The sequence below is a fragment of the Salvia miltiorrhiza genome, chromosome 8 (genome assembly GCF_028751815.1).
Source record: "Salvia miltiorrhiza cultivar Shanhuang (shh) chromosome 8, IMPLAD_Smil_shh, whole genome shotgun sequence".
In the NCBI taxonomy this organism is placed as follows: Eukaryota; Viridiplantae; Streptophyta; class Magnoliopsida; order Lamiales; family Lamiaceae; genus Salvia; species Salvia miltiorrhiza.
This window is the reverse complement of record NC_080394.1, coordinates 47,958,836-47,984,599: the sequence shown is the minus strand read 5'-3', so window position 1 is coordinate 47,984,599 and position 25,764 is coordinate 47,958,836. Positions and strand designations below refer to the sequence as shown.

At 35.1% G+C, this 25,764-nt stretch overlaps 3 protein-coding genes across 3 annotated transcripts; 2 read left to right on the top strand and 1 right to left on the bottom strand.

The window, feature by feature from the left end:
• The first annotated feature begins 6,940 nt into the window (after positions 1-6,940).
• LOC130996865 (uncharacterized) lies at positions 6,941-12,286 on the top strand. The gene is made up of 7 exons (XM_057922134.1): positions 6,941-7,379; positions 8,580-8,698; positions 8,788-8,853; positions 9,461-9,658; positions 10,508-10,626; positions 11,445-11,550; positions 11,642-12,286. Exons 1-7 carry the CDS (start codon positions 7,139-7,141, stop codon positions 12,200-12,202), a joined length of 1,410 nt encoding a protein of 469 aa, XP_057778117.1. The 5' UTR covers positions 6,941-7,138; the 3' UTR covers positions 12,203-12,286.
• A 1,316-nt stretch (positions 12,287-13,602) lies between these two features.
• LOC130996873 (F-actin-capping protein subunit alpha-like) lies at positions 13,603-19,409 on the top strand. Its single transcript, XM_057922150.1, has 10 exons — positions 13,603-13,959; positions 14,067-14,182; positions 14,927-15,016; positions 15,895-15,959; positions 16,155-16,316; positions 17,676-17,754; positions 17,887-17,964; positions 18,544-18,618; positions 18,695-18,730; positions 19,086-19,409. The coding sequence occupies exons 1-10, from the start codon at positions 13,854-13,856 to the stop codon at positions 19,197-19,199; spliced, it is 921 nt and encodes a 306-aa protein (XP_057778133.1). The 5' UTR covers positions 13,603-13,853; the 3' UTR covers positions 19,200-19,409.
• Positions 19,410-20,335: 926 nt separating this feature from the next.
• Positions 20,336-21,909, bottom strand: LOC130996882 (translationally-controlled tumor protein homolog). Its single transcript, XM_057922161.1, has 4 exons — positions 21,672-21,909; positions 21,111-21,184; positions 20,725-21,011; positions 20,336-20,618 (listed from the first exon to the last, which is right to left on the bottom strand). Exons 1-4 carry the CDS (start codon positions 21,697-21,699, stop codon positions 20,501-20,503), a joined length of 507 nt encoding a protein of 168 aa, XP_057778144.1. The 5' UTR covers positions 21,700-21,909; the 3' UTR covers positions 20,336-20,500.
• Positions 21,910-25,764: the final 3,855 nt, after the last annotated feature.

Genomic DNA, 25,764 nt, shown 5'->3' with positions numbered 1-25,764 from the left:
AATAAAAAGAAGATATTCAATTTTTTTTTAAAAAAACTAATCTCTTTCTCTCTCTCTTATTTTATAAAGGAAGTTAGTTTTTCATCTTTTTTGTTATTTGCATAAAATTTTTTATGAAATTATGAAAAGGGTTTAAGTATCAAATAAGCCCCTGACGTCTATGTTGCATAGGTACGGGGTGCGGATGCAGGGGCGATACGATACGAGTACGGGGATACGGATTTTTAAAAATTATAGGGTGCGATTCGGCGAAGATACATCTAATTATTAAAATTTTATGATATATAATGCTTATAAAATATATACAATTTAAATTTTCTTAAATTAAATATATGTAATTTACATTTTATTTTACCCAAAAGTTAAGCATTTTCAATTATATAAGTTAATTGAGCAACAATATAACGATTCAAATATTATTAGTCCAATATATAAGTCATAATTGAAAATAAAATTATCAAAATAACCTTGTGTAGGCCTTTCGTGCACGAGATACGTGAATTTCACCTATGGAATTTGCGAATCCGATTTATTTTTATAAATTGTTTTAAAAGATACGCCACATGGCGAATCGGGTGCGAATCCGACGAGAATTCGAGAGAATCGCACCCTAAAATAATCCGATTCGCCGTACATGCTAATTTTTGAAGAATCCGTGCATCATAGCCTAACGTAGATGCCCTTATCACTTCTGGCACCCTATGGCCAGGGGTGTGTCAACTAAGCCCCTGAAGTACCTAATTTCCTCCAATTAAGCCCTCTACCATAACGGAGAGTTAACACCGTTAACTATTTTTATTTTATTTTATTTTTTTATTTTGTTGGTGGTGGGACCCACACCTTCTTCTTCACCAAGCTCGCTGGAAACTCGTCGGAAACATGCCGGAAACCTAATCCACCCCTTCATCTTTCTCCCCCACAGCCGCTCCTTCTCTTTCTCTCTCTGATACAACCCGACGAGCTAGCCGTTCTTCGTGAATCCAACAGCGCCGTCGCACATAACCCTAGCCCCAATTCTAGACAACCCAACCGGCATCGCCTCTGCCTCTCGACACTCCGGCGACCACAGCTCCAGCTACGGCCTGAATTTGTTCGGCGTGTTTCCGGCCCTTTTCTGTTTCTTGTCTTCTACCACACAAGAAACTCAAATGTCCATTTCTCAATTGTTTAACTGATTGAAATTTGAAAACCCCCAAAACCCATGAATAAAAATCACATCTTGAAAATGTGGTTTGTGTGATTCGTGTGTTTCCTTCCTTGATTTTTCTGGGTTGGTGAAGAGAGAGGGGAGCGGTTTGGAGAGATAACATTCTACAATGGGAATGCCGAGTTTTGGCGAAGTGACAACACCGGCGCCGGCCGCGGCAGCGTGGAAAGGGAGGATCAGTGGAGAAGCTTTGACAACTCTGTCAATGCGGTGTCGTTTAGGTTCGTGGCCACTGCAATCCTCATCTCCATGTTTCTTGTAATGGCTATTTTTGAGAGGTTTCTCCGGCCAAGATCGTCGGATGCCGCCCTAACGGAGCTGATTTCCTGTTGAGATTGGGAATGTCCTGAATTTGTTCGACGTGTTTTAGGTGAGTTTCCGACAAGCTTGGTGAAGAAGAAGGTGTGGGTCCCACCACCAACAAAATAAAAAAATAAAAAAAGTTAACGGTGTTAACTCTCCGTTAAGTCGGGGGGCTTGATTAGAGAAAATAAGGTACTTCAGGAACTTAGTTGACACACCCTTGGCCATAGGGTGCCAGAAGTGATAAGGGTCTTTACGTTAGGGGCTTATTTGATACTTAACCCTTATGAAAATTATAAAGGAGTACATTTTATTATGCAAGACTGCAATTATTTTTATTATTATTTTATTTTATTTTATTTTTTTCACTGTATTTCATGTTTTAAACTTGCATGAGTTTTTCATAATTTCTTTTTGTGTTATACTTATGGTTTTTTTTTAAATTGTTATTAGTGTAGAGAGATACGGACCATAGTGCATTTAATTATCTTCATATGTTTTGTCGTATGTTTGGATTACTTCAATAGATTATTTCGTATTGGTTGTATATAAAAATATGAAATTTAATGATATACAATTGAGTTTTAAATGAATTTTAATTTTAATACTTTTTTTTTTAATCCAACTTGGTGTAGGAATTTATATTGGTTTATTTTAGAATTTTCTAATCTAATAGATAAAAAAAAGATAAATTCATAGATCTGTAATTTATTTTTCATGTAAAAAAAGGAGAATTGAACATATGATTTATATTTATTTAATCTAACAATATATGTTTTGTAATATATATATTTTTAAAATGCAATAACTTTATAAATTCAATACAATATTCTGACATTCTTACGAAAAATATAATTTTCACAATAACCAATCCATATATAAACTAGGCGTGTAAATAATTTTCATATAATATTTGAATCCCCTACATTATGAAGAATGTGTATTAAAAGATTTTTCATAAAATTATGTGTATTAAAAGATTTTTCATAAAATTTAAGGATATTTTTATTTAAAATTTACCAACCTCCTTAAATTTTAGAGTCTGAATATCTCTTAATTTTGATGTCCGTCGTGCATCGCACGAATGAGCGTATATTAGTTTTGAATTAATTTCGAATGATTTCGAATGACCAATTATAAAATCGAATAATGTCTACTTTCATTATCTCCACTACGAGTAATTAATGTCCTATGTTAAGTTCATTTTTTTTAACCTACAAACTGAATACAGTTATAAAATCGAATAATGGCTACTTTCATTATCTCCACTACGAGTAATTAATGTCCAATGTTATGTATCTCAAGTTCATTTTTTTTAACCTACAAACTGAATACATACATATACATATATATGTACATTTAATTATTTATATTATCATTACACAACCATAATTACAAGTGCTTAATTATCCATAGTTAAAAAAATAAGTACAACATTTCCTAATAAATAAAAATTGTTGTTAACATAAACTCAAAATAATATAAATATACAATTTCAAAATATATTGTAAAAGTAAATTGAAAAATAGAAAATTAAATTATTAACAAAATCTAACATTGAAAATCGTGCTTCACCATGGTTCACCTTACAACTATGGTCATGTTTACTACTATCTTATTAAACAAAAATAAAAAATAATTATAAAACCCCTTTACATGTGGCAACATCCCAACAGTCCTCATGTATTACATTAGGATAATTGAGAAAAATTATACTCCCTCGAAACATGACACAGTTTCCTTTTTGGTATGTCCCATGAAGCATGACACGTTTCTAAAAATGACAAAAAATTTATCATTTATTCACATTTTCACTTTTCACCTACCACACTTAACACACAAAATACCAATTTCTTAATTCTCTTGCCGAAAAGAAGTGTGTCATGCTTCATGGGACGGAGGGAGTAGTGTAATTAGTTTATTTATTAATAGTAATAAATTCTCTAATTTTTACCAGGAAAAAAAAACTCACTTTCACTAAGACAATCCAAAAAAAGTATGACTCATTTTTTCAGCGGGACAAAAAGCATAATATTTTTTATTTAATTATTATTATATTTATTTAATTTACTTTAATTTTAATTCATCATTAAATAATAAATTCAACCTATATATACATAGGACAAAGGGAGTGACAGTCAAATTGGACTTAAGTTGGTAGTTAAATGGAGCAATAATTAAATAAAATTCCCTATTCTTGCGAGGTAAGATAGCATTGGAATCGCGAGTCTTTGCCGTCAGTCATCTGCTACGTACCCACCAAGATATTTACTAGTCTGGGCCGCCGCCACCACCAACTCTACTATAAGTCTATACCCAATTCAATGAATTTTATTATTATTGAATTTATTGTGAAATCTTGTCTTATTAATTGCAATAGATAGTCTGTAACTCAACAAAAAACAAAAAAAGTAGTCCCTCGTTCCATGTAAAAATATAGATTCTTTTTAAAATATTGTTGAATTAAAAATTTTATTTCACACTTTTTTATTTTAAAGATATTTATTAAAATATACAAATTTTCAGCAAATTCTGTTTTTTTTTTCCATAACCTTTAAAATTTAAAAAGAATACACCACTTTTAGATTTTTTGTAATTTTTTTCACGAGTACGAAATACCCCCAAATATAAACTGATTTTAGGACTTTTGTCTTAGATTTTTTTATTTCTAAGCGTGACGGATAATAAAGGTGGCCAATGCATTAATTTAGGTGTCAACAAATTTAAGTCAAAAGCTCTAAAATCAGCTTATATTTATGGGTGAAAAAATTAGAAAAAAATGAAAAATAGTGTATTTATTTTCAAATTTTAAAAATCGTGGAAAAAATCAAAATTTATTGAAAGTTAGTGTAATGTACGATAAATAGTGTTAATATATTAAAGTAGCCTATTTCATATAGCAAAATTAAAATTTAGCCTATAGGATAAAAATATAAAATTTTACCCACTTTTTACGCGAAAAGATCGAAATGCCCCTCCTTAAAAATGGGCAAATTCTCCCCCTTTCTCTCTCTGAATCAGAGATCGACTTCCTGCGCCTAGGGGTGTAATCGAGCCGAATAGTGTATTGCTCAAGTTTGGCTCGTTTAGCTAATCGAGATGTTTGATTAATTATCGATCAAGCTTTAATCGAGTCGAATACAGTGCCGAGCCTAATCGAACTTTTTAAATTTAAACTTTTATTTAAAATTTTAGTTATTTTTCTAATACATAAGTTAATTTTCAAATATATAAGTTATTTTATTCACAAAAATATACTCCCTCCGTCCCGACTTTTGGTATCCAGTTGAGAACGGCACGGGTTTTAATAAAATAATTGATGTGTTGTGGGTGGAATAAGGGTCCCACATTTTATGTGAGAGTTAAAATAATTAAAGTGGAGTAAGGGCCACACCTTCTTTTACCAAAAAATAGAAATGAATACTAAAATGTGGGACGGCCAAAAAAGGAAAGTTGGATACTAAAAGTTGGGACGGGGGAGTAATATATTTACTATTTTCTTGTAAATAAATGATGTTAATTAGATACTTAATCCAAATATTACTAATTATAGTATAAAATATAGTAAGACATTTAATGGATAATCTTATGTTTTTAAGATAAATCACTTAACGAGCTTGTTAACGAGGTAACGAGCCGAGTATCGTCATGTTCAAGTTTGGCTTGTTTAGCTAAAGAAGTTGTTCATTAAATTATCGATTGAGCTTTTATTGAGTCGAACGTCGAATAGTTCACGGGTAGCTTGACTCGTTTACAGTTCTACCTGCGCCATATCTTCCAAGCCGCTCTCGCCGAAAGCCTTCTTCGCCCTCTGGAGCAAACCCAAGCTAGAGCCTTCAACTCCATGTAAGAATAACCTAGATTTCTCTTTAATTTTGTTGAACTGATCACGAGTTGGAAACAAATCTGATCGATTCAGATCTGTGATCAATTCTCAGCAATTGATTGTCGGCTAGAATTAAGGTTTCGGTTGGTGGAATTGGACTTGGGTGAGATGGTGGATTTTGCTGCATTATTGAATTGGTTTGGGATCTTTTAGGTGAAGAAATTTGGCGATGAAGAAGAAATTTCATTAGCAGAGGCTTGAATTTTGGTGGAATAAATGTGAGGTTTTTGTTGGAATAAGCCCACGTTTGGTTGGGTATTTTTAAAGGTTGAAAATAGATTCAATTAATTGAATTCATTACTTGTTATTTGGTTTGGAAAATGAGTTAACTATTACCCTTTACTTGAGGCTAACTCAATCACCCAATTTATTACTCCTCAAAATAGAGGAGAAACAAAAGAAAGAGAATCCCTTAATAGTGATTCCTTTCCATTGCTAAACCAAACACTCAATAAAAGTTATGGTTATTGTTACCATTCCACTCCCTTTCCATTCTTCTATTTAAACCAAACGAGCACTAAATATGAAGAACTTCGATTAGCGTAGCCTTGAAATTTGGGAATTAGCGTAGGTTTGAAATTTTCTGTCTCTTTTTCTTATTCACACACCCCATTATATTTTTTGATTTTTCAACATAGTTGTGGGGTACAATATTTTTACAATGCCAAAAAAGCTCTGCAGCTCGATATTGATAATAAATTATATATTGTGAATGTAATGTGTTCATAGCTCTCTCTCTCTCTTTTTTGGTGACTTTTTGTGGCTAGAGGATTGAAAATTGATTAATGTTTTTGAATTCACAATTAAATGTTCTTGAATTCACGATCAAATCTATGAATTCACAACTTTATATTCTTAAATTCACAACTAGATCTATGAATTCACAACTAAGTATTCTTGAATTCACGGCAAGATATATGAATTTACAACTAAATATTCTTGAATTCACAACCAACCAGATATTAAAAAATAGAATTCACAACTTGATTTATGAATTCATAACTAAAACTAGAATTTACAATTAAAACTTGAATTCACGATCAGATCTATGAATTCACAACCAAAATAAATCCCGATTGTGAATTTGAGTTTTAAAGCTTGAATTCACAACTAGTTGTTTTGGTTGTGAAATTCACGGCTAAATTGCTAGTGTTAGTTGTGAATTCAAGTTTTAAATCTCGAATTCATAACCAACTCTATTGCTAGTTGTGAATTCACAACTAATGTTTTTAGTTGTGAATTCAAACTTTAAAACTCAATTTCACAACTATTTGAATTTACAACCAAAATAAATTATGGTTGTTAATTCACAATCAAAAAGTTTTGGTTATGTTGTGAAATGCGAAATTTTTTTAAAATGTGTTTGAAGAGGTAAAATGGTAAATATGAGTATTTTTAAAATTTTTATCTTAATGGGTAATTTTTTATTTTACTAAAAGAAATAGGCTATTTTTAAAATTCACTCCTATAAATATCTCTTTATTTTATTTTAGATATAATAAAGTAATCCGCTACTTTAGCGGGAAGGAGTACTAATATAGAGTGGGAGTGGCACAACAATCCCCAATTAGCTAATCTCTCTTTTAAACGCTTCTCGCCGTCTCTCTCTCTCTCTCTCACACACAGAATCCGCGGATCCATTAACACCAGCTACAGACAATTGACTGCTCTTTATTTTACTGATTCTCCTCACATTTATGTGAATTTGGCCGTTTACGGCGTCCAGTGTTTAGCTTAGAAAGATGGTGGCGGCGGGGCGGTGGCTGGAATGCAGAGGCGACCTGTTGGCGGAGGGGGCTAAATCGCTGCAGCTTAGGCTGAGGGACCGTTTCAGAGTTGCTGCGGTGGACTATCACCGCCGCCGGAACTTGAGGACTACCAGCGCCGGCTACTTGTCCTCCAGCGTTCAGCGCTGGCTCGATCGCTTCTCCGAATTCCGTCGCGATTCTCTGCCTTCATCTTCCACATTTTACCGCAAAAGAGGTTTTGTTATATTATAGCTGTTGTTTTGTATACACATCCATATAGAACTGCTTCTAGGTTTTATGTTACTTAGTCCTTATGCCTATTATTCAGCGTGCAAGTAGTTCCAATTTTAGGCACTGCAAGAATACGGAATTCTTTGTTTTTCAGAAAGCAGAATCATGAACGCCATTTTTACTACCATGTTGTACTCATAGAAGTGTTAAGAGAGAACACGTCACTGTTTGATAATTTAGAGTTTTTTTTACAAAGTTCAGATTATCAGTTCGAACAAGATAGTGACGATTGAGGACTGGATTATGGCACGCTTTGTTTGGATTCTGTTAGTTTGTAAGCGCATGTTAGTCTGATTCGCATTGTGTTATGTAAATGGTGGAGTTAGATGATGATAATTGTGATCCCCTTAACTGACATCTTAATTAAGATTCTCTTTTCAGTCACACATATCAATTCTACTTTCTACTGTTGGTATTTCAGCACTATATTGGATGACTTCATCACACAATTGATTACTCATGACCTGCATAACTAGAAGCATGGTAGATCATGAATTGTCAGATTTGTGTTAAGGTAACATAGGAACACTAATATCTGCATTTTGGTTTGGTTCTTTGCTTTCTTGTAACATATGGTACATTTGTATGTCTCTTGGTAACAGTTTGATCATCTAAAGTTGTGCTGTGTAGCCTTTTGATTATTAAATTGCTTAACTGTCTGTATTTGATCTCTCATTAAGTTGGTGCTGAAGTAGATTACTTAAGTTTCTTATGCTGTGTTGGGTCTAAATAGGTGCCAGTTGGCAACATTTTAATGATACAGCTAACCGGTTGTCTAGTATTCATCTTGCATTTAAGTTAGTATACAGTGTAGTAGGGTACCATGTATGTCTCAGTGGAGTATGAACAAGGAATGGTAAGAAGTGGAGTTGTTTGGTGTAGTAGGGGCACATCTGACGTTCAGTCAGATAACTCTTCATTTTCTTTTTGGCCTCAAATTATGACAGTTTCCAGTCCCATGATTTGTCTTACTGAGTCTGAACTTCATAGGAATATGGTTTACGGTGTCGGTCTTTTAATGAGTGGTATTCCTGTGATTTGTTTGGTCATAGTTCCAGATGTGGCTGCATTCATTTAGTCTTTTGGCTGAAGTTTAATACCTCTTTTAGTTGTAGATGCCTGACCTTCCAAGTCTATATTGCAGTGAGCAAGGATATTGATGCAGAAGATGAGTCAGTCTTGACCCGCATGCTTCAGGCTGTTGCTGTTCCTGTGCTTGGAAATGTTTGTCATGTTTTTATGCATGGCCTCAACCGTGTTCAGGTACGTACAATATTGTCATTTTTGAATTATATGCCTTCTCTTGGTGATGCATTGGGGAAAAATGACTTGATTTCTCATTCACTCTGTAGATATTTGGTGCAGAGAAGCTGCAACAGGTGGTAACACATAGGCCAGAGAACAAGTCCTTGATTACGGTAAGCATCTTGCACTTATGAGATGATCAACACCTTCTTACATCATGGTGAGATCAACACTTTGTTAAAATTGTTTGACCCAAAGTGGTAAGGTACTTTGGACCTTGGTGCATTTTGTAGTATGTAACACTTCATATATCATTTTCATACATATTGAATCTTATATAGAAGTACAAAATGAAGCTAACATATAGTTGAGCTTAACTTGTACTATGTGTTAGCAGGTCTTGTCATTTCAAACATAGAAACTGCTGTATCCATTTTAGGCCTGTATGGGTGGGTATCCATTCAAGTTTATAACAAGTATAAGCAATTTCAGCTGTGATTTCAATTAGTAAAAATCTGTAAGTAATTAGCAGAGTTAAGAGAGGTGAACATCAAGGGGAAATATCATGGACTGCAGAGAGGGGTGGGACGAAATAAGAAGAAAAAAGTATGGAGAGAAAAGAAAGAGAAACTAAAGGAAAAAAAAAGGTGCTGATTGGCAAGTGAGTAATTGTCATGGAAGCATGGCTCTGTCTGTCAAATTCTTTTGTGTTGTCCTGGGGTAGGTTAGCAACATTTTTGCATCTATTGATGAACCTTATGAATCATTTTACTGTTCTAGGTCAGCAACCATGTTGCTTCCATGGATGATCCTTTGGTTATCGCTTCCCTGTTACCCCCTAGTATTTTGTTCGATGCTAATGGTTTGCGGTGGACACTCTGTGCATCTGATCGATGTTTCAAGAATCCAGTTACATCAGCATTTTTCAAGTCTGTGAAAGTGCTTCCAGTTTCTCGTGGGGATGGGATATATCAGAAGGTATTTTTCTATAAACCATTTGTTTGGTGTTCACTTTGGCTGGTTTTAGATGGTTTGGTGTTTTTGTGTGGTTTAGTTTGCTGAGAATCTTGCCTTGTGGATCTCATTTTTATAAATTGAGTTTCTGGAATGAATAATTGGATAGTTAATTTTCTTTATCTTGTTATGGTTGAATTGATCATTTGTTCCAATTATATGACTTTGACCTGTCTTTCTTATGATTGAATGATAATTTGTTCTAGTATTACCTATATTCCTCGTATAAATGAAAAAAAAACAATGTATTTGTAATTTATTATAATAATTGCACCTACATTCTTTAGAGTTTGTGGAAGTTAGGTACTTCCAATTGGGTTCGAGATAAATTACACTCAGGACCTTTGACATTGATGACTCCATAACAGATGGCCCCAGCCATTACTGTGTTAGTTACTGATTTGAGAGTTGGAGTTTGATTAATGGGTCTGACAATTCATTATGGCTATATTACTTCTGGAGATAACTAGATATGGTCCCATAAATGTAGTCAATGTAGTTTTTCAGAAAGGGCGAGTGAGTTAAGTTCTTAAAAAATATTGAGATTTCATAATGCCACTGCCAGTTAGTGTAGCAAGTAAAGTTGGGAGAGGTGCGCATAATTTTGATGTCTTGGGGATTTACCTAACCTAGATCAACCAAGGTTTGTAGTTTTTCCAATTTGTTGAGTCATCATTTTCCTCTCTTCCTGTCAATGCAAATTATGGTTTTTTAGATGTTTGTTCTTTAGGTAGCTTTGCTTTCTTTTTTTTTTTTGAACCCTTTAGGTAGCTACTTTTGGTTTTCCCTACACATTTCATTTTTTTCCTGAAGGGAATGGACTTGGCTATATCCAAACTGAATGGTGGAGGGTGGGTTCACATATTTCCTGAAGGTAGTCGCTCTCGAGATGGTGGGAAAACTATGGGATCGGCCAAAAGAGGCATTGGAAGGTACTTCACCATCTAATCTAATTGCATAAGCACTCTTGAACATTTTGTTTAGTGACCCTCTCTGACCGGATTACTTGCAATCATAGTATCATCTGCATTTGTCCGGGCTGTAAATATTCCCCTCTCGAATGGTTTCCTTGCAGTACCCTACTAGCTAATGCATAATTTGCCCATATATCAGTGGATATGAAGGGAGAATGTTCTATAATTGCTCTGTCATTTTCCCAGTATTATGATAGCTTCTCTTGTTGCAGAAAACTCATGTCAGTACCATCTAGTGAAAATATTTCAGTGTAGAAGTATATATTACTATGTGGGATCACTGTCTTTAGATGAAGTCTGTGAGCATCTATTTCAGCTACAATGATTGAGATGCCATGCTGAATAGATCTAGATCACACTGTATTTTGTTGTTCTATTTGTCTTTCCATAGAACTCTTCTACAAACACAACACAAGTCAACTGCATCACGATTTTAGTTGTAGGACTCTTCTGCTCATCATGACTTTATGTTAAATGGTATGTTTGTTTATGGTTTCTCGCTGAAGAGCATAAAGTGTCTCTGACGTTTTATGGATGCAGTCCTGGTGTCTACTGCTTTCCCTAGCTAGGACACTTGTGAGAGTTTGTTTAACCTGAGAATAATTCTCTTGCATTTCATCAAATATCAGTGATGCAACTGTTGTCATGCTAGACTTGGCAATGATTTTGTCCTAGTTTCAGGTCAATATGGAGTTTTGATGCCAAAATAGGACATTGCAGACACTGCATAAAGGCTGCGTTCGCAAAGTAATTGCATTTGCTTATAAATTTTGCAGGTTGGTATTGGATGCTGATAATACACCTATAGTTGTCCCTTTCGTGCATACTGGAATGCAAAACGTCATGCCCGTTGGAGCCAAATTTCCTAGGGTTGGTAAAACTGTAAGTTCTCCTTGTTTGCTTATCTACCTGCACGATTCTTGTTTTTGGGGTCTTTTTAAGACATTACGTTGCTCTATTGGCAAACGCGCAGGTGACTGTACTTGTTGGTGATCCCATTAGCTTTGATGATATAATCAGTGACGGAGCAGACAAGAACATGTCAAGAGGAAAACTCTATGATGCTGTTGCTACTAGAATTGGTGATCGACTCCAAAAGCTGAAGGTACAAGTTGAAACATTAGCGATTGAGCAAGCACTAGAATTGGAAAAATATCCGTCACGGGTGACTGAGCGAGCAGCTAGGCTCTTGCAAAAAATCGACTGGGAATCACTCGGGATTGGAAGCTACATGGGTCTTGATGACAACCCAGCAAAGCAGGAACCCAGTGTAGCTCAGCTATACCCACAAGAGAAGAGCCATGAGGAGCAGTGCTTTGGAGGAGCGGGCTACTCTGCTGGAGGCGGGTTCGTTTCAAGAATACGAGGCTACATGGACTCGACAGAATTAACAGTTTTTGGTGCTAGAGGTTTGTATACGAATCATAGAAGCAACGAGTATTTTGGTAGTTTGCGCGATGTTACGCCTTGGAAGGCATGGAGGTCGATGTATGGAAATGTTTACTTTCCTCCTAACTCAGGCTTCGCTGTTTAACGTTGTAAGTTGAGTTCCCCTCCGAATTCCACCAATTTTGTTTATTTGATGCCACTGAAAATCCACAATCCTGACTTATCTTCTTATCTGCTGCTATTTTGGCACACTGATTTTGGGGTGTTTGTATACATAAAGAATAACAAGTAGACTTCAATTACTAATTGCTAAGTATTATTCAGCGCCACAAGCACAAGTGTGGCCCAGAACCATCGTCCTTCATTAATCCTAAGTCTTGGGTACACCCCCTGGTGTACCGTACAATCGAGTTATATATTCATTTAAACTTTGACCCGCATCCTGATTTAACTCATATCCTGATCCAATTCCTATAAATAATACTCCCTCCATCCACGAAAGAACTTCCTATCTTTCTTTTTTGGGACGTCCACAAAAGAACTTCATATCTATTTTTGGATTATACCCCACCACTTATATTCCTTTTACTTTTCACTTTTCACAACTCCCAATATTAATTATAACACCTTTTCACCACTCTCAATACACTCAACTACCTTTTTATCCATTCTCAATATACTCAACAATATTTCTTCTTAAAACTCGTGCCACTCCCTCCTAGGAAGTTCTTTCATGGACGGAAAGAGTACTATTTTAGGTATGAGTTAACTCGGTTGTACGGTACACTCAGGTGTACCTAAGATTTTATGATATGTAAATAACTTAACAACTGCTGATATTGTATTTCCCAATTTACTCTTAAATATTGAATGGTCTTCATTTTATTTTATTTTATCTAATTTGTTTTTTTGTATAGCTTGGCTTGCAATGGCTGAGAAGGTTTTTAACACCTGAATGATTGAACTTATTCTTTTACTTTGACAAAAAAATAAGGGGTTATTGTTAAAAATATTCAAAGTTTGCCAATTTTTCAGTTTATATCATGTTTTTTTTTTTTTTGCCAAAAAATAGATGAATTTAAGATTGATTCTGAATCGTCCGATGATGGACAATTTCGCTCAAATCCAATCCAAATAATCCACTGATTAGGGGGTTTAAGTAAAACTACAGATCAATTATAGGGTAGAATAAAGTAATTTTGCCCAAATCCAATATGAATAACCCCACGATTTGCTATTTCTCATAGTGACGTCAGATTGAATTTAGGTAAATTTTTCGCCGTGGGATGATTAAGAATAAATCTTAAACTCATGTATTTTATGACTAAAAATAAAGGTCAAGATATAAATAAGAGAATTGGCAAACTTTAGGTATTTTCCGACAATAACTCCAAAAAATAAAGTAGTAATTTAATTCTTTTCTATTCTGCGTTATGGAGAAAATTACGACATGAACAATTCATTCATTTGAAAACAATTACAAATTCATTAAATAAAAAAATGAGACTCGAATAAATAGATAACATTATTAAAGGTGCTTAACGTAAATGTCATTTGTCAAAGGTGGCTTAAAAACTGAATAATTAGTTCAAACTGAGAGTGAACGCCATTTTTACCTAATCATTTGACTATTTTTGCATAGATAGATACTTTTGTTTTTAATAGCATAAATAATTTCATTGCCCTGTAAATTTGGCGATATATATATATACACATTGTGTGTGTGTGTGTCATTTGATTTCGAGGGAGAAATTTTACTCGGTACAAAATTCCAAAACCCTTTTGGGATCTCAGAAATGTCAGACGAGGAAGAGACGCAGCTCACTGATGAGCAGAAAATCGAGATCGCCAAATGGTTTCTCCTCAATTCTCCAGCCGGCGAAATCCAATACATCGCCAAAGGTAATCTCGGATGAATGCGCATGCATGTGTATAGAAGAATGAGTGTCGTACTTTTTGGTCGATTTCCAAATTTAATTATACTTGTTTCCCTGCAAAATGCTGCGCAGATATCAAGGCGGTTTTGCAGGATGAGACGCTGTATAGCACGGCGGCGGCAGAGGCATTTCCTCTTTACAACAAATCTCACATGATTTGCCTGGATTTTCCTGATAGAAGCGGTGAGGTAACGCCCATTGTGAGATAAATTTGCCCTAATTTTGTTGTCCGTGTGATTGATTATATGATTTTGCGAAGGAGGAAATTTCGTGGCCTAGTTCTTTTTACTTCTCTCATCATGCTCACTTGGTATATATTTTCCTGGAAATTGTTCAGACTCGATATATGCGCTTCATAAATGGCGAGGGTTTAATTGGACTCAACAAGAGACTGTAAACAGGCAGAAAATTGACTACACTGAACCCAATGAAGAGTTTTAGACATATTAGCTAAATCTCCCTCCAGATAACATTGTAGATGCCGACACTTTTGAGAATGAACAATGAATATTTCCCATCTCGTTGCTGCAAGATTTGTGACTTTCAGCTGTATAATTGCATAGAACTAGAATGGACATTGTGATTTTAATAGTTATTTTTGTATTATAAGACAGCTTTACATTTGTGCTTAGGTAGCTTGTATTCCTAAAATTTACTCTAAGCAGCATGGTTTGTGGTGTACAATGTTCGGAAACAGCGGCAGTTTAAACAGACAAGCTTCTCTAGCTTTTATACAGCTTTATGTGGAAACCAGAATTCTATTACTTTATCTATATAATTAATAGGACTTCGTGTCAAATGCACTTGAAACTATTATTCAGATATTTGTGGGTACTCATTTTCCCTTGTGTGAGTAGGCTCTAAGGTTATTGAGTCAGAAAGAGGACTTCCTTTTCACATTTTTATACTGTATTTGTCTTTTATGTTATCAGGTTATGGTTACACCATTTAACGAGATTGGTGAGAATGAGTATCTTGATCCTAGGACTGCTCAAGTTGCGATTGTTGACCATGTGAAACAGGTATGTTCAGTTGTTTATATAATGCATTTTCAGGACTTAGACTCATCCTTTTTTTTAAAGCGACTTAGACTCATCTTTAAATGTGCCAAATTATCACATCCTATTGTCAACATGATTAGGTCTGTCTGTCTGTCACTTCAGTTATTTGATGATGAGTGCCTTAAATACTGCCATCATGTTGAACGGGTGCATGGCATCATCTGATATTCTGGTGCATTTAACTTCAAATTTAGTTTAGCAGTCTAGTTCTAGATCAAAGAAACCCTCACCAGAGGAACCAAAAATTGTTCAGTGAAGTTGCTAGATTGACTATTTTTGGCTTACAGCAAATTTTTGACTGTTCAATGGAAGTTCTTAAGCTCAATTCATAAAGTTTTCTCGAGTAGATGATGATGATGATTTGTTTTGTTGTTGTGATTATGATCAAAAGTAACATTGTATGCTAAATCGCAACACCCGCGAACCAAACTAGAAGCTCACAATGAATATATTTCATGAATATCTTCCATACGTACAATTTGGCAGATAATAGGTTCCTACGGCTACTTTGATTGCATTACAGTCCATTGAAGATAATACATCTAGGTGGTATAGATTTTGGATTATGTTTGTATCTTCTTTTTATGTGAGTGATGCTAAGATTGCATTGACAACCATCTTCCTAATTCACATGTTTAATAATCACCATGATTCTTCATCTATTGAGCCTTTGTTTTCGGGAACTGGGGTTGGAAGGAATAGTGTTTTCATAACTGAACTTAGCTCAGCAAAGCATAAAGCACGCTACGACTTGTTTATTCATACTAATGAGTATGGTGTAAATGAGTCCCATCACAACTTTTTCTATTTTCACGTCATAGAATTCTGTGTTAATTCAGGTCTGTGGACGTGCTCGACCTGCAAACGATGAAGAGTTCCCGTCACCATATATTGAGGAATATCGGTATGCTTTGGTGTTTTTCCTGTTGCTAAATTTGGTTTTCTGGTTCAGAAATAAAAAGGCTATCGTGTAGCTCAGTCATCTAGCAGATGGTGAAACCTAAATCTGAACCTACTTAATTAGCTAGAAGTAGGATTCAAAATGATCTTTTATGGCATCACTTGTAGGAGCCTTGTTTTACTGACGTTTGTTGTGCAGGTATTCCTTGGATGTAGAAGTTACAAAGTATGTTAGTGAAGCGTACCCGAAAGGAATCTGTTCTGTTTATTGTGTTAACGGGAAAGATGTTGAAGAACCAGGCATGGATTTTGAGCTTGTTGTGGTAATTTCCGCTGCTAGACTGAGCCCCCAGAATTTCTGGTAAGTTCAGTTCTCAGTACTGCAATGTACTCATATATGGTGCATTCCTATTTCTTATTCTTGCAGCTACTTGTAATATGTTGCATCTTTTTTGTTAACTATAATTGAAATTAGTTCTCCATTCTCTTTGTATTGAAAGTTACAAAGATTTAAACTGATAAACATATCACTAGTTTTTACAAGGGGTTCAGGAATCTACTGAACATTACTAACACAACCCGTTTCATATGATGGGAGTTGCTGGTCTATTGGGGGCTGCTTCGCTGTGCGCCATTCATGGTCAAATTTTCAAATTCTAAGTGTCCAATAAAATTTTGGTACAACTTTGTAAAACTACTTCAGGTGGTTGGAGTCTTCTCGTTTTCGGACTCATTGAAAGACACTACGATGTGGTAGCACTTATTGTGTTTTTGATTTAGTTGAATCACCTTGCAATTTAAAAATTTTTCTTCATGCTGGATACATTAAGAGCTTTCAACTGAGGATGTAGTTTTGCGCTTTCTTTTTGCTGAGACAAACATGTTTCGTGTATTAGTGCAGTGGGTGTACGGAGCTCAGTGATATAATTATAGCAGGCAACTAATAAATTAAATCTTTTTGAGCTCATCTATGGTTTTTCTGCCTCAGCAAGTTCTAGACGTGCTTGGATGAGGCATAGACTTACAGCACGTTTCATGCTTTATTATGGAGAGATAGTGGAAAATGATTACTGTCAAAAGTCATTTTGATGAGCGGAGATATTCTGCGTAATTCCATGTACTTTATACTCCCTCTGTCCACTAAAAAGGTACCCAGTTTGCCATTTGTGTCCGTCCATGAAAAATGTACCCATTCTATTTTTGGTAAGTTTTACCACTCACAATAAAGTGGGACCCTTATTCCACTCACAACACACTCAACCATTTTATTAAAACTCGTGCCATTTTGAACTGGGTACTTTTTTGGTGGACGGAGGGAGTAATATCTGAGTCAAAGAAGATATTGGAGATGTATCTTCTGAATAATGTTCTGTTCTGGCCATTAATTTTAAGTTCTAATCTTATCTGGACAATCGTGACAACTTCTGAAATCTAGCCGCTGGAACTAATTCACAAAATAACTGCTCATATTATTACAGACTTTTAACAAGAAAAAGTTAGGAACATAGTGGTACATGGGTAATGGGGAGAAATCCACTTACTAATTGAACATTTGCATGTCAGCTTGTTTGTTTGTTTGGTATTATATTTATAGTATGACTAGATATGCTGTATGCGACGGAAGATTCCTCCCTGGAAAAGTCATCCTACGGAGACACGATCCTTATAAGATCTCGATTCTTGCTTGTCTTTCTTCTTACACTTCCATTGGTTTGTCTAGCAATGGAAGTTGGCGGTCAATATGGAATTTGGAATTCAAGGATGAGGCACAATTTGTGGAAGTTAGAGGTAAACTTCAGGTAGTCTTCCATTCCTTTATGTAATTAGATTTTGTAGGAATTCATAGATTATCTTCCGATTGTTGTCATGCTTTTGTGTCAAAGGGGAAAATAAAGAAATATGGAGAAACATGAATTTTTTATTTTATGTAGGTTGGCGCCCACTACTTTGAGGAGGGAAATGTCCAGTTAGATGCAAAGCATGAGTGCAAAGATTCCACTATGTTTATGGTAATGCTTGAAATGGAATATGCAGTAATATTCTCTGTTCATGAATCATGGGTGGTCATGTTACTGGCAGCTTAGATTGGACATTGGTAATTTGGTACCTGTACATTTTAGTCCATCTTCGGGAAGTTGGTTTATGTTTGCTGTGATAATGATCTAGCTAGGCATATATTCTAGTCTAAGAAATTAATGCAACTCATTAACTCAAGAATTTGGATATTTTATTTTTTTGAGTTGTTTCATTCTGTCCGCCTTATCATGAGGGCACCATTGAGCTTTTTGCAGATTTAATTCAAGGGTATCCAAATTTCTTGATATTACTTGTGATTTCTTACAAAGCATTGGTGGAATATTCTATAAATACATTCTTGAAAGAGATACAAATTTTAGTTAGGGCATCATGTTTGGTATCTATTTTTAGTCTCTTCATGGCTCCTCCATATCAGGAGAGGATTTTGAGAATGTCGATACTAAATTTGTTAGCTGCAGATTAGGAGAAAAAACCATGATGTTAAAGAGATATCATTTGGTTAGGTTTGCAGAATATAACAGAATGTTGATGATATGTGTTGATTTCTTCAGTCACCTGAAGACTGTGCACATTCTGTGACCACCATTATTCGCCACCACGAGACGGAGTATCTAGATTCTCTTCAGGTTTTCACTTCTTTTCCTTTTGTCTAGTATCTTTATTGTCTAAAATTTCTTTTTACTAAATCTATTGTATTGGCAGACATCATATTCAAATTTGCCTGACGCCACCTTCAAGGTACTCTCTTGGATATCTTCCAAACAGTTAGCCTTTGAGCAATTCCTTATTATTGACAAATGTAAATGAAGTTGTTTAATTCCATGAGCCATTTTTTCTTCATGTCATGCTTCCTGAAGTCGACCTGTAGCTTGTGACGAACTCATTCCCTGCTCCCGTCATTCCATTTTAGGCTGCTTTTCGTTGTTGTTGTGTTAGTTTTCCACTTATTAGATGTTCTACGTACACATGTTTTTCCTTGCAAATTCACAGTCAAATAGATGATGCCATCTCAAACTGTCGGTTTTAGCTTCAAATTGTTTGAATCCCGAGTGATTTCTGAGAAAGTTGAGATGCTTTTGTGTCTGCGTTCTAGGACCTCCGGAGGAAGCTTCCTGTTACACGGACCTTATTCCCATGGCATAACACCACACAGTTCAGCCTCAAAAGAGATATCCAAAAGAGCTTGGGAGTGGAAAAGAAGAAGTAAATGGTTGTTCAAGGTTGAATGTTGTATACTGTAGTATTTTCCAAATTCGCCAACGATGATTTTGTTTCCGTTTCTGTATTGTATCCCCACACCTCACTCTCATTTTTGTTTGGGGCGCCGCAGTTTATATGCCAATTGGCTTGAAATTCTCTAAAAACATATCATCTGTGTATACCTTAGGGATGTAAAGTATTCATATGTTTTGTTTCCCGTTGATCTTTGTTGTGTTTGGGTTGAAAGATTGATATGGATTTTATGCAACCATATTTTTAGATTTTTGCAGTTGCTGAACGAATTGTTTGTTGCAAACAAAACCTAGTTTTGTTAAAGGAACCAAAGTTAAAGAATCTAAGCATCCAATAGTATATAAATATTCCATCTCGAAGAGAAATAATTATAGTTGATCACATCAAACAATCGCGATTGCTGTTTAGAGGACCTTGATGAAATTAACCTCTTTTCTCATACCCTCATTGTTAGCAACATCTTATCACTTGCTATTATCCAACTCGAAGACTGATGCATTTAATTAAAATTGCATCACAGCAGTTGTAATTTGGAGGAAGCTGAAAACACGATGGGCTATAGGCTATTAATTGATAAATTATAATTATATATAACTATTATTTTAAATAAGTGGCTATAGTGAATAAAACGGGAACTAATCGGCTTAAAAAATCTGATAGCCCATGCATCTTTTTATTGGGCTGACATGCATCGTTTTTGTTAACTAAAATTGAAATTAATTCTCCAGTTAGAAAGAAATAAACTAAGAGCCATGTTATATGCTAGTTGCATTTGGGCTGAAAGATTGATAAGGATTTTAAAATGCTGAATTCAAATGCAACCATATTTTTGGAATTTGCAGTTGCACAACGAATTGTTAAAACCTTTTTGTTGCGCACCTAATTTTGTATAATTAAGGGTCACAAGTGGAGCAATTTTTATTCACAAACTCACACCTCACGCAACGCTAGGAAACAATAAAATTTCTGTTTTGTTAGTCTCACAATCAAAGCAACGCAACTGATTACAACATTTAAAATTGGAATTGTTGTTATCGTGTTTTGTTCTTAATTTTTGGCTTGAATCATGGTTTAAATATGGAATTTCAGCCAGATGCATGACACAAGATATAGCTAATAGTAAACTTTGATTATCAACTAAAACAGCACAACTCAAAAAATCCAACAAAATCATTAAAACTTAAAAATAGAACTACGTAGTTAAACCCAAATTAAACTGATCTAGCCTAATATTAACTATGAATATAATCAAAACATGAACTTCTGCTTCATCAGCTAGCACTTGACCTCCTTCAAGCCATAACCCAAATACAGAAAAGTCGGATCAGTCGCGCCTTCCTTGTAGTATGCAAACACCATTGTCCCGTCATCGTGCATGCTTTCCCCAACAAAGCTGCAATGAAACAAAATATTATATGCTTATATGGTTTGTGTTCACTGCAGAAAAACATTGCAGAATTGTAGCTACTATAGCTAAAGGAAAAGCTGAATCTACTTACAATTGAAAGTCCTTTAGCTTTGAGACAAGGTATTTTGTAGCTCCTTCAATGCCCTTCTTGAACTGCTCTTGTTTCTCAGGTTCAAGCTTCGGGGTCAAGTTCTTGATATACTTCTTCACGTATGCTATGAACTGTTTTTTGTCGAAAGGAGGCTGCTCTTGAAGCCGGAAAGTGTCTACAATGTCCACAACCTTGACAGCTTGATCATCAACACCTTCGTCTTCGTCACCACCTTCAGCAGAAGGGTTCGCCCCAATATCGACGTTAACGGCCCCTTGAATGACCCACTACACATACCAAACAAAACCTCTCTTAGATTTCTCACTAATCACACAAAATTCATTTATAGTATGGGTGTATTATATGATCATTAATTTATACTATACCTTCCCTTCTACTTCCCACAGCATCCCATTCTCTATTTCCTTATACGGGAATGAGTCAGAGAGAAGCTCATCGCCTGCAATATTAATTTAGCAGCGTTAGCTAATAACCAAACTAATCAGATCATGAATCAACTTCCATTGCTTAGGAAACCTTTCAAACCAGATTAATTTGCTCAACACTTTTTGCAACATATTACAATTGTGATATAATAACATCATCTTTAATTCAAACAACTTCAAACTTAAAACACAAATGTCCAATTTTTTTATTTAAATAAAAACATAAAATTACCAAATATGTGTTTCATATTTTAATTATTACATACACTCAACAAGAGCCAGCCCGTTTCAATGATTAAGCCCATTTTCAATGTAATCTTGAAATTCCCTCACTGATCAAACTACCCCAACAACAAAGCATCACTAACTCATCACGAATAAAGATTCAATCTTGAGGCAGAAACGAAGCCCATCACAAAGTTAAGCACGCGCAATTGATGAAATAAAAGGCAATGAAGAAATCCCATGATTCAATCTTTAGAAAGGTGATGAGAAAAATACCTGAGAGAAGATCCTGATAAACCAACATGTTTCCTCTTTTATTATCCCAACAAAAGAGTCGAAAATTCTTTAAGGAAGCGAGAGGAAATCTAGGCAGTGAGAGAAGTATGAGATTGATGAAGTAAATAATGGTTGGGGCCGCGAGATTATATAGCAGAGAACTTAATCGTTTCCGAGTTGTGTTTTGTTTAGCAGACTTAGTTTGACTAGGATTTGACTTGCAATAATTATCCCACTTTTATTTGGATTGTTTCTAAGTATTTGATTATGATTTCCCTTTTTCTTATCTAATTCTTGCACGTTTAGAATTGTTTGTCCTTAAAAGGTAGGGTTATTATTATTTTTTTCGGATTTATTCAGATTTTGTTATTGCTATCTCTCGTGATTTTGGCAACTTACCATACGAATTTGATATCGTGGAAATTTATAATTGAAAACCAAATATGGCTCTTTAATTGAATAATGTATTTGTTAGTTTCTTGGTTGTTTACTTTGTTAGTTGGATAATTAAGTTAAGGACCTTGCTATTTGGATCAATTTGATCCGGATCAAATTTAAAAATTAATTAAAATTAAATATAAAAGACATTTTTATGAGTGAATTTTTAAAATGGCCACTTTCATATTATAAAGATAAAAAATATCCACTGTTACCAAAATACCCTTCACATTAAAAATTAAAAAAATGTCCACTTTACATCTCCCCTTTAAAAAATCCCGCAATTCACAACCAGTGTGAATTCACAACCAAATGAATTCACACTGGTTGTGAATTGAGAATTCACAACCAGAATTTTTTGTTTGTGAATTCACAACTAGTCGAATTCACAGTCAAAATTTAATTGACAACCAGTCGAATTCACAACCAAAATTTAATTCACAACTAGAATTTTTTGGTTGTGAATTCACAACAAACGAATTCACAACCAAAATTTAATTCACAACCAGATTTATGTTGGTTGTGAATTCACAATCAGTCGAATTCAACCTGAATTTAATTCACAACTAGAATTTATTTTGGTTGTGAATTCAAGTAGTTGTGAATTTGAGTTTTTAAAGTTTGAATTCACAATTCACAACTAAACTGAAACACTAAATTCACAACTGAACTGAACTGAAACATTAAATTCACAACTAAACTGAAACCCTAAACCCTAAACCTAAACCCTAGTTGTGAATTGTTACGATTGTGAATTCACAACTGAACTGAAACACTAAATCCACAACTGAACTGAACTGAACTGAAACTAAATTGAACTAAAACATTAAATTCACAACTAAACTGAAACCCTAAACCTAAACCCTAGTTGTGAATTGTTACGATTATGAATTCACAACTGAACTGAACTGAACTGAATTGAACTGAAACATTAAATTCACAACTGAACTGAAACCCTAAACCCTAAACCCTAGTTGTGAATTCACAACTGAACTGAAACTGAAACTGAACTGAACCCTAAACCCTAAAAACTAAACCCTAAACTCTAAAACCTAAACCCTAAACCCTAAACCCAATCTAAACCCTAAACCTAAACCCTAGTTGTGAATTGTTACGATTGTGAATTCACAACTGAACTGAAACACTAAACCCTAAACCTAAACCCTAGTTGTGAATTCACAACTGAACTGAAACTGAACTAAACTGAACTGAACCCTAAACCCTAAAAACTAAACCCTAAACCCTAAAACCTAAACCCTAAACCCAATCTAAACTCTAAACCCTAGTTGTGAATTGTTACGATTGTGAATTCACAACTGAATTGAAATGAAACACTAAACCCTAAACCTAAACCTAAACCCTAGTTGTGAATTCACAACTGAACTGAAACTGAACTGAACCCTAAACCCTAAAAACTAAACCCTAAACCCTAAACCCTAAACCCAATCTAAACCCTAAACAGTCGAATTCACAACAAGAATTTTTTGGTTGTGTATTTACAACCAAAATTTAATACATAGCAAGAATTTTTTTAGTTGGGAATTCACAACCAGTAAAATTCACAATCAGAATTTAATTCACAACTAGAATTTATTTTGGTTGTGAATTCAAATAGTTGTGAATTTGAGTTTTTAAAGTTTGGATTCACAACTAAAACTAGAATTTATTTTGGTTGTGAATTCATAGATCTCGTTGTGAATTCAAGAATATTAAATTGTGAATTCATCGAGTTGGTTGTGAATTCATAGATCTGAGCGTGAATTCAAGAATATTATGTTGTGAATTCATAAATTTGGTTGTGAATTCAAGAACATTAATCAATTATCCAAAATATGTTTCTCTTTCAATCGATCAAATCTCTTTAATAAAATCCACAAATCATCGCTAAAAAAATATTATTCATTTTATTTCTTACAATAACTAAAAGTTTTCATTTCAACCAAGCACATGTAATATAAATTTCCAATCACCAACACAAGAAAAAAAAATTGAATCTCTGCTGCTGCCATGGATTCATCGAGTGGAATATCGTCGAATTCATCGGGGCTGCAGACTCGGCATCGAAGGAGGATATGCAGCAGACGATGGATTTGAGGAAGAGGAAGTGGATTTGTTGATGTCCTCGATGCCGATTATGCCCTGGAGGAAGTAGAGAGCGGGGCGAAGCTGCTGCTCCACGCTGCAGGCGAGGAGGCGGAGGTCGGCGGCGTCCACGCGGGCCTCGCGGAGGAGGAAGCTGGAAGACAACAGCCGCTGACTCTCCAGATCTGGAGCAAGATGTCGAAGACAACACCCCACCCACCGTCGTCCGACCCCACGCCACCCACCGCCGTCCGACCCCATCCTCTATCGCCTGCGCCAGATCTGCCGTTCAGTGGGCAGCTCACGGCCGCGCCATATCTGCCCAGCCACCATTGTCGAGCTCCAAAATGTCCAGATCTGTCGATCATTGTCGACGAGATCTCGTTGTTGTTGGCGAAGCTCTCCAAGTCAGAATTGAGAGAGAGAGAGATAGAAAGAGGCGCCGCGGTGGTGGTTGCTGTGCGGCGCTGCGGAGATTGAGTGACGGCGGAGCGGCGGGGGTGAAGCAGGAGATGGCAGAGGTGACGAGGTGGCTGATTTTCGACGCCGAGAGAGAGATGGAGCAGATCTCGACTCGCTGAGCGGAGGAGCTTCTGGTGGCGCGGATTTCCGACGCCGAGAGAGATGGTGGAGGCGGCGGCGGCGGAGGATGCTACGAGGGAGAGGTGGTGGCGGTAGTGAGATAGAGAGAGAGTGACGTGAAGGTGAAGAGAGAGAGAGGAGAGAGGGATAGAAGTGAGTGGATATTTTTTATTATTTTAAAGTGAGGGTTATTTCCGTCTTTTCAATCAAAAAGTGGACAGTTTTTATTATTTTTATCTTAGTGGACAATTTTTATCTTTACAATATGAAAGTGGATAGTTTTATATATTTACTCCATTTTTATCCTTTATGTATTTTTCATTTTATAATTTTAATATATTAATTAAATATGTATATATATTATTGGGAACATTAATTTCATTAAATAACTTTGTATTTTCAATGAGAAGTTTGACTAGCTTATAATGTATTTTGTGAACACACATGGATCTATTTATTTTGATGATATGCATGAATCTATTATTATTTTTGTGTGTTAATTAACATGCTTTACTTTAATTTATTTTAAAGCTACGAATTAACATACAGTTTCAATTGGAATAGTTGCAAATCCGAAGTTTTATTTTTAAATACAAGTGACTCTCTCCATGCCATACTATTGCCATATTTTTTTTTATTAGTTTTGTATTTTTTTAATATCGTAACTTGACGAAAATAAACTATACTTTATTAAATATAATTTATAATTCTTAATGTTTATTAATTATAGACAAAGAAGTCAATATTTTGTAAAAGGCGGAGGGTTCAAGATTTCGTACATTATCCTTGCATATGTATACATTTTTTAAAATTTTAAAAACACATGCACACATGAGTGGATCCATTGATTTTAAGATTGGATGAGAAGCGTCTTATCAATTGAACTGCATTTCATTATCATTTATATACAATTTTTTTTTAAAGAACAAATATATATATTGTCTTACTTTTATATTTTTTATTTATGTAATTTGTCGAAAATATATTTTAT